This window comes from Fundulus heteroclitus, unplaced genomic scaffold (genome assembly GCF_011125445.2).
Source record: "Fundulus heteroclitus isolate FHET01 unplaced genomic scaffold, MU-UCD_Fhet_4.1 scaffold_840, whole genome shotgun sequence".
Taxonomy (NCBI): Eukaryota; Metazoa; Chordata; class Actinopteri; order Cyprinodontiformes; family Fundulidae; genus Fundulus; species Fundulus heteroclitus.
Window position 1 is genome coordinate 34,826 of NW_023397297.1, and position 9,551 is coordinate 44,376.

General features: G+C 43.8%; 1 protein-coding gene across 1 annotated transcript; it reads right to left on the reverse strand.

Moving 5' to 3' along the window:
* Window positions 1-7,761: 7,761 nt before the first annotated feature.
* Window positions 7,762-9,310, reverse strand: LOC118562260 (gastrula zinc finger protein XlCGF57.1-like). The gene has a single exon (XM_036134529.1). It carries the CDS (start codon window positions 9,270-9,272, stop codon window positions 8,055-8,057), a length of 1,218 nt encoding a protein of 405 aa, XP_035990422.1. The 5' UTR covers window positions 9,273-9,310; the 3' UTR covers window positions 7,762-8,054.
* Window positions 9,311-9,551: the final 241 nt, after the last annotated feature.

Genomic DNA, 9,551 nt, shown 5'->3' on the forward strand with positions numbered 1-9,551 from the left:
TGATGCTATGGACCGGCCCGCCCCTTCCCCAGACCTGAATCCTCAGTCGGTGGTGAAACATGGTGTTGCACCACCTCCTGTCCAGAAGTTGGTGGATGTGTTAGTCCAGCTCTGGGAGGAGATCCTCAGGAGACCATCAGCCACCTCATCAGGAGCATGCCCAGGTGTTGTAGGGAGGTCATACAGTCACATGGAGGTCAAACACACTACTGAGCCTCATTGTGACTTGTTTTAAGGACATTACATCAACGTTGGATTCGCCAGTACTTTTTCCACTTTAATTTTGAGTGTTGCTCCAAATCCAGACCTCCATGGGTTAATAAATTTGATTTCCCTTGATAATTTGTGTGGTTTTTACTGTCATCAAACACTTTCAATGTGCTAAGAATATTTAATTCATTAATTCGGATCTAGGATGTTATTTTGGTGTTCCCTTTATTTTTTGAGGTGTATGTGTGTGTGTGTGTGTGTGTGTGTGTGTGTATTACCTGATTACTGCTAGCACCCACAGATGTAGACAAACAAGGCCATGGTGACTAAAGTGAATAGATGCCCCGATTTATGTGGAACCTGCATTTTTCTCTGGTGTCCCTTTGTCCTGCAAGCTAAAACAGTGGCTTGCATTTCACTGGGATTCTGAGAAGTCAAAAAATAATTACACATGCGCTTTTGAAATGAAGAGCGTAGAGCTGCAGTCATCAAAAGTGAGAGCTGCTTCGGCTATCAATCAATATGCAGCAGTGCTCCATGTCATGAGCAGCTGCATATTAATTCTGGCCAGATGGATGTAGTTCTGTCGAGCTCCACTAAACTCCACACAAGCATCTGGGATCTGGGATTTCTCCATTGGAGACGTATTTCAGAAGGAGGGGCCTTATCAAAAATCCTTGCATATGATTGGATAAATCACTTGTCCGTCATCTTTATTGACACGCTACAAGCTCTTGCCATACCCGGTGGGGAGAAGGGCGAAAACATCGTTTCCACTAACAAAAGCCTTCAAAGCCATTCTCTGGTGTTCTTTTAAAGAACTAATGTTCAGTAGACTGGACAACACTGATGAAATAGCAGCATCAATGTTACTGCTTGCTTACTCGTTGCGAGCTGCCATTGTTGTCTGAATGAAAACCGTCGCTTCCCTGATACGTCAAATCTTCGAAAATCCCACCCGGCGATCCTGATTGGCTCGTCCATTTAATGTGGTATTGAAATCCCTTCCAATGGTAACGATTCCAGATGGATTAAAACGACAGGGAACACCTCAAAGTCTGCATGGTCAAAAACTGTATTGCTCCGTGTCTAAATAATCCATCCATTAGTGATGGGTTGATGAGGCGTCATGAAACGTTTTGACACATTACCAAGCTGTGTCGATACTGTGTCACTGAATACTGACACCTGCTGGACATTAAAAATCCCTACAGGTAACCTAGTTACCAGAAGGGTAACAATGCCATTACCATGGGTAAGAACATGGCAGTAGGGAGCACTATGGCGTGACCCAATCCAAATAGCATTGAAAAAGTATAGACACAAAAATGTAACAGTAAAAATGTATCCAATCTGTTCTCTCATTAAAAGGTTTGACTTTTGATTTTTCAGCATTCCTATTCCATTTTATATTTATTTTTTGTGCAGGCCTCCCAATGTTTCAATGTTTCAATGCCGTGGGAGACCAGAAATTATTGTGTGTTAATTTACCATGTTTGTCTTTCGTGTAACTTCATGCTGGTCTCTAATTATGCAAAGATTCTCCTTGGTGCGCAGCTTTTGGCACCGTAGCCATCAGTGTATAATTCATTAATTAATTTGTATAATTCTTCATCTAATCTAATTATTATTATTATTATTATTATTATTATTTTTTTATGTTGGCGAGGCGGTATCGTGAGTTTGGCGAGGCGGCCGCCTCGCCAAACTCAAGATAGCACTGCGGGAAACCCTGATGTTCATACTTTCACTGTGTTAGTCATTGTTTGTACTGCCGTTTTTTCGACTTTTCGTTGCGTTCGCCTGTCTGCTAAGCTCAAAACAACCGCGCCTGGCTTGACGGAGAAACCAGAACAGCTGAGCATCTTTATGACAGTGCACTTTTACTTTCGCCCTCTGGGAGGGGGCCTCGCTGGAAAATCAACCCCGGTTGCATAGTATACCTTTAAAGGGGAAGTCCGGTCAACAAGGAAAAATCAGGGGATCATTAGCTATACCTAAAACTAATACGTTTGTGGTTATTTAATGAATTTAGCGTTAATCAATAAGAAAAAAACAATAAATTGTCGTCTGGATCACTGTGTATGGGGGCGGTCATTACTGCCCAAATATGGGCAGTAATGGCTGCCTGACATCACATCCTGTGGTGTGGGTAAGTGGAGAGCCGACGGCAGTTCGCCGCGCATTAGCAGCTGTAGGAGCTGTTGGACACAGCTGCGATCAACAACAATTATTTCGGATTTCCAGAGGACTTCACCATTGAAATTCGCGAGAGCTATTGTGAAGCGACAATGCTCACGTGCATGGCAGTTGGATGTAACAATACATCGGGTAAAAGTGGAAAAAACATTAGTTCTATTTCATCCCTACTGACCGCCAGAGGCGGTGCTTCAAGCACTGAATGATCACTCTTGCGCTTGCACAGGTCGAGAATTAGTATCAACAAAGTCACCTGTGACCTACCGGTGATCAGCGGAAGCCTATATAGGCACCTGACACCGGTAGTTTAGTCCCTTCTCATCTTCTCTCATGCAGGTTTGTTGTGAGCTGTTCTTTCTACAGACACATGAGTTTTGTTGTATTACCGCTTTCTCCGTCAGCTCGCTGTCAGTAGCCCCGTGATCTTTTGTGGTCAAAGCTGCGGGCGTGCTCGCCCTCCAGGGGCTGCACGAGCGACAATTGTTGTGCCCATGGAACTCATCTGGTGTTTGGTGAGTCTGTTTTCTTTCATTTTCGGAACCCAGCGGGTAGCATCTTGCCCCGCTGGTGTTGCTTAAGTTAGCAGCTGGTGATGACTGCTCGTTTTGTTTACTTATCAGTGGAGTTTTCTGCCCGCTCTGAGTTGTTTGGTTACACATACTTGAAATGAGCTGTTGATATTTACCTCACCGTTGGTGTTTTCTGCCCGTGCTGAGTTCTTTGGTTTAACTTGTTTAAAACAAGTTGGTTACTGTTCATATTTACCTCGCTGGTGGCGTTTTCTGCCCGTGCTGAGTTCTTTGGTTTAACTTGATTAAAACAAGTTGGTTACTGTTCATATTTACCTCACCGGTGGCGTTTTCTGCCCGTGCTGAGTTCTTTGGTTAAACCTGATTGAAACAAGTTGGTTACTGTTTACAATTACCTCCCCAGTGGCGTTTTCTGCCCGTGCTGAGTCCTTTTGTTAAACCTAATTGAAACAAGCTGGTGGCTGTTTACATTACCTCCGCAGTGGCGTTTTCTGCCCGTGCTGTTTTTTTTTTTAGTTCAACATAATTGAAACACCTGGTTTCCGTTTACATTTATCTCACTGGTGGCGATTTCTGCCCTTTCAGGTGGGTGACGTTGCTCCTGAGTACGGGCTCCATCACTGAGAGATGGAAACGTCTCTGTTGTTCCACTTGCTTAGCCCCTTTGCATCCTGAGGATGGTTATGACCTGTGCCCCCCTTGTCTGGGTGTTGACCACCTCAAGGAGGCGCTTATCGAGGCTGCCTGCTCCAATTGCAGCGTTCTGCCCCATGCAGCGCGGCTGGCCCGGCTGTCCTCAGTTGAAAAGCCTGTTCGCTGGATGGGCTCTTATCAACAGGAACAGCTGCCCCCTGGCCAGGGGTTATGCTCTAAACGCCCTGCCACAGACGCTCCGCTAACAGCTGGGAAGAAGTCCCGCCATTCGGGAGGTGGGCTGTCTTCTAAGGTAGATCAATTTTCCTCGGAGTTAGCCCAGTCTGCTCCAGTCTTTGCGACCTCCCCCTGTTCAGGGGTTGATCTTGTCTCCAGCTACCAATGAAGCTTCAGTCCTCAATGAGGACGCCCTCTCGGTGGCGGCTTCTGACACCATTTTTCGGGGGGAACCCCAGGTACATAGCCCACAGGTGTCGGATGTTGAATCCAACATCTCTCTGGGGGGCATGGGGGGAGTCAGTGGCAACTCCTATTAGAGCTGCCCTGGCACAGTTGCGGGTGGATTCTCCACAGGTCCACCTCCCACTTCTAGCGCCTTTTTCAGGTGCCGTGAGACTGGGACGGCCTTCTTCGCTGTACCGCCTTCAGAGGAGTACATCAGGGAACTCCACACCTGCTGGTCTGATACTCAGGCTCTGTCTCACCCGACATCAGATGGAAGAGCCCTTGCCGCGATGCAGGAGGCCCCAAAGTTTGGGTTAGGGCAGATGCCAGCGGTGGAACCTTGCATTGCCTCCCTCATTGTTCCTCCGTTGACAGCGGGTGCTAGCTCGTAGAGGAGGCCCTACGAGCTAGCGCCCGCTGTCCACGGCCACAGTGTTGCATCACTGACGATCTGCTCTGCCGAGCCTACGATTCGGGTGCTAGGATGGGGCATATTGGGAACTCCCTCTCCCATTTATTGCTAGGTCTTGCATCTTCCCTGGAGGCAGGATCGCTTGACCAGTCGACTCAAGGCGTGCTGGATGCGTCTCTCCAGGCTTTTGCCTTGATGTCAAGGGAGCTGGGCCGTACGTTGTCCACCCTGGTCCATGCTCGGCGTCAGGTGTGGCTGGCTCAGTCGCCACTCACTGAACCCTGCAGACGGACACTGCGCGCCTTGCCGGTGGTTCCAGGGAAACTTTTCTTCTCGGCTGCGGTCTAGGCTCTAGAACGCACTGCCCAGGCTTCTCGCACCAGGCAGCAGCTCGGGGGGCTCCACAGGCGTGACAGTCGGCCTGTGAATACTTGGGAAGCTTCTGGCTCAGGACCGCGGTCATCTCGTTTGTCCGTTGCCCCAACCTTGCCTCGAGATCCTGCTTCCAGGGTGACTCGAGCCCAGACAGTCCGGTCAGGGACTGTCCGTAAGGAGGAAGGCTTTGCCATCATGCTTCTGACCAAAGAGAAAACACGTTGTCTGTAGCCAACATTTGGAAGAACGATGTCTTCAAGATGACATGAGAGTGAGGATTTTTGGTAGATTTTTCTTTTTTTAAGATGTAGAATTTGCCGTAACCTTTGTTTACCCGATCAGAGCGGCGGAGGGATACGACGAACTTGGAAAGAGTGCTCACTGTTGTGAAGCCCACTTATTTTATACGACTTTGGTCTTATTTTTTTCTAAAGTCACTTGTAAATTTTGTGAGTTGCGGGTTGCAGTTTTTTTTGGGCTTGTTTCTGAAAGTGAAGTTGATTGTTTGGGGTCTAAACTAAGTGATGCCGAAATATCCCTCCGCCTCTTAACGCACTGCAGCTCATCGTGACAGGAGCAGAGAGAAAACTCAGAAAGAGCCGATCTGGCCGTATTTTCTGCAGTTTACGGTTGCAATAACTGATGATAACTGCTGAAAGTAGATTAGGCGGTGCAGATCACCATTTTGAGCAGAGATTGGTTCTAAAGATGAGTTTTATACTCATCTTATAACATTGCAGAACCCAAACCATAAACCGTACTTTAATGCTTATTTGTTGTCTTTTTATGTCTCTAAAATGTAAAATTAGGATTAATTTAAATTTAAATGCTTAATACCACGTCTATCTTTGTTTAAGAGGTTAAAAAAATATTTTGGCATGAAAACGGATATTTATTTACAAGGGGACAGATAGGGCATTGGGACTTGCTCTACAGCCGATACCGCACAGTGACGTCACAAACTGGGAGGGGCAGTACTGTTCTTCACCAAGATGGCGGCCCCCATAAAAGGACCTTTAAATGAAAATTACTCTTAATTAAAAAAGCGTATCATTTATTGAACGGTATGTAATAATTGTATATTTAAACATTGTTCTTTGTCTTTGAGATAATACCAAATTTAATCTGTCAATATCTGTTGTTTTCCCTTATCATCCAAAATTGAGTAACTCAATTACATTTTATGCACAACCTTAAGTTTAATGACCTGTGGTTGCCTATGCCTCTTGGGGTAGTTCTTTGTTTGGTAAATACCTCCTAAATGTTGAGAAGATAATGATGCGCCTCGAAAAAAAAAAAACTCTTAAACCTACAGTGCTGACATAGATGTAGATGTACTGATTGCTTCTTTAATCAGCATGCTCATTAAACATGTTACATAGGGGTGCATTTCACCTTTCCTAGGTCTTCTTTGTCTTAATGATGCATTTCACTATAATACCTTATCTATCTTATTTGCCCCCCCACATTTTAAAACCTTCCTACGCCCCTGCTGGGGTGCATGTGAGGTGGAAGGTTCTGAAACTGTCCAAGGTGAGACAGGCAAGACTAAACCCTGACACTAACTTTCCATAGGTCACACATGTGAAAGGCTTCTCACCTGTGCGAGTTCTCATGTGAATTTTTAAATAGCTTTTTAGACTAAAACATTTTTTACAATTCACACAGGTGAAAGGCTTATCACCTGTGTGAATTCTCATTTAAATTTGTAAACGCCAGTTTTTCCACAGGTCAAACATGTGTGAGCTCTCTCCTGTGTTTTTAAAGCGCTTTTAATCATCACTTTTTTCACAATTAACACATGTGAATGGCTTCTCACCTGTGTCAGTTCTTGTTATAATATAAAATTACTTCTACTACTGAAACTCTTTCCACAGGTTGCAAATTTGAAAGGATTCTGTTGTGCTATTACACACTGTTCAAAGTTATTTAATGTTTAATATATAACTCCTGGACTGTGTGGTATTGTCCGATGGGGCTCACATTAGGACAATAGTTGAAAGGAATGATTTGTGCACTGGCATTCTTTTAACAGCAAACTCTGCACATACGGAAGGAGCGACAACTTGCCTTCAAGTTCAAGAATTTGTTAACAGAAATAAAATGAACATCCAGAGAACATCACTATAGAATGCTCTTTATTTGAATTAACACTATATTTCAATCAACAAATCATCTCTACTAGGCAAGTGAAACTTAACTAAAACTACTAAGCAAAATGAAGATAAAAAAGAAGCTAAGGAACTATATACACACAAGAGAAGCAAAAAGATAAAATAAAATGATCATCATCAGAATGATTCAGTGATTCCTGGTTCACTGAAGATCTAAGTCAAAGAACCAAAGTTCACCTTAAAGAATGTGGAATGAGGTTAAATTAGCTTGACTAATTTAGAACAACATTTGGTATGTTTCAACCCATTCACAATGCAGATGCTGAGTTACACAAACAGGATTTGATAACATTTTACAGAACGATTTGCTCAGTAAAATCCATAACTTTAACTTTAGGACACTTGATTTTATTAATGTGATTATTATTCTGGGAAGCTAGGGGTCGCTGTAACGATTGGTCGCTAAATGGGTTAATCCCAAAGTTACACATAACACCATTAAATCAACATTAATGTTCCATATTAATGCAGTATTAATGCTCATAGCATTATCGAAAGATGGTGGAGTGAAATGAAACAAGCCTTATGTTGGAACGAACCGGATTTGAGTGGTAGCCCAAATGATAAGAGCACAGGAAGCTGATCGTTGAGTTAGTCCATGGGAAAGCTGGTTATCTCAGAAGCCACAGTGGCTATCTTGAGACATAGCCATGGGGAAAAGGCCCAGGGTCCTAGGCGGGTCTCTGGCCTGTGAAGGGGATCGCAGCATGGAGTCTCTGCACTCCTGCTGGATAGTGGCTCCGCTCCAAGGTCAGCTTTGTCCTGTACAGCTTAGACAGATTACCAATAGTTTGATTATAATAGTTTCACATAAAGCAGACTTTACTCAGCCTGGCTGACCCTGCAGATGCTTGTGAGTCTTTGAGTCCCATGCGGCCCATATCAATGCTCGTCTCCCCAGAGCGAACTCTCTCCTCGAGGGTCCACAGGAAAAGAGAAGGATAAGTCTGTGGCAACTTGGCTTTACAGTAACAGCACACTGCTGAGGGGGGGCAGTTCCTTGGTGCCTGTAAAAGTCTCAAATTTCATTGCTTACAACTCAGTCACGATTTTTCCTCATGGCTTGATGGCACAAGAATTATCACCTGTATGAGTTCTTGTGTGACGTACCACACAATATTTTGTAGGAAAACCTTCCCCACAGGTCACGCAGGCGAAAGGCTTCTCACCTGTATGAGTTTTTCTATGAGCTACCAAACAACCTTTTCTAGTAAAACCTTTCCCACAGGTCACACAAGTGAAAGGCTTCTCACCTGTATGAGTTTTTGTGTGACGTACTAAACAACCTTTTCTAGTAAAACTTTTACCACAGGTCACACACGTGAAAGGCTTCTCACCTGTGTGAGTTCTCATGTGAGATTGTAAACAGTTTTGACTAAAACATTTTCCACAGGTCACACAGGCGAAAGGCTTCTCACCTGTGTGAATTCTCATGTGACAATTTAATTGATTTCTATATCTGAAACTCTTTCCACAGTTCACACATGGGAAAGGCTTCTCACCTGTGTGAGTTCTCATGTGATGATTTAAATAACGTCTCTTAATGAAACTCTTTCCACAGTTGACACATGTGAAAGGCTTCTCACCTGTGTGAGTTCTCATGTGATAAGTTAAACTACTTTTATCAACGAAACTCTTTCCACAGTTGACACATGTGAAAGGCTTCTCACCTGTGTGAGTTCTCATGTGAGTTTGTAAACAGCTTTTTTGGCTAAAACATTTTCCACAGTTCACACAGGTGAAAGGCTTCTCACCTGTGTGAGTTCTCATGTGACTTTCCAAATTATATTTTTGTGTAAAAGTTTTTCCACAGGTCACACATGTGAAAGGATTCTCACCTGTGTGAATTCTTGTGTGAATATTTAAACTGCCCTTTTCACTAAAACATTTTCCACAGGTCAAACATGTGAAAGGCTTTTCTTCTGTGTGAGCTCGCATGTGTGTTTTTAAAGTACTTTTGTTCCAAAAACCTTTCCCACAATTCACACATACGAAACGCTTCTCTTCTGTGTGAGCTCGCATGTGTGTTTTCAAAGAACTTTCGTTCCAAAAACCTTTCCCACAATTCACACATTCAAAACGCTTCTCACCTGTGTGCATTGTCATGTGACGTGCCAAATAACTTTTTTGTGTCAAAGTTTTTCCACAGGTTGTACATGTGAAAGGCTTCTCACCTGTATGAGTTCTCATGTGAATTTTTAAATGGCTACTATGACCAAAACATTTTCCACAGGTTGTACATGTGAAAGGCTTCTTAACCTTGTATGTTCTCATGTGTGTACTCGGGTGACTTTTTTGAGAAAAGTATATAGAACCAATTGTGACAAGAATATCTATTTTGGTCGGGGTGAGTTTGCGTGTTTTTTTTGTTTTGAAACATCTGCAGTGCCCTTCTGCGGTTCTGGTTTTCTCACATCTCTCATTTTGCTTCTGCTCTTCTCTCCGTTTTCCTGGGTCCTTATTATTGTTTCCTCCTTGATCCCAGTTCTCAACTTCTGGGGGAGGCCTGAGAGATGAGTTGGGTCCTGTTATGTTCTGTTTCATTGTGGAGTC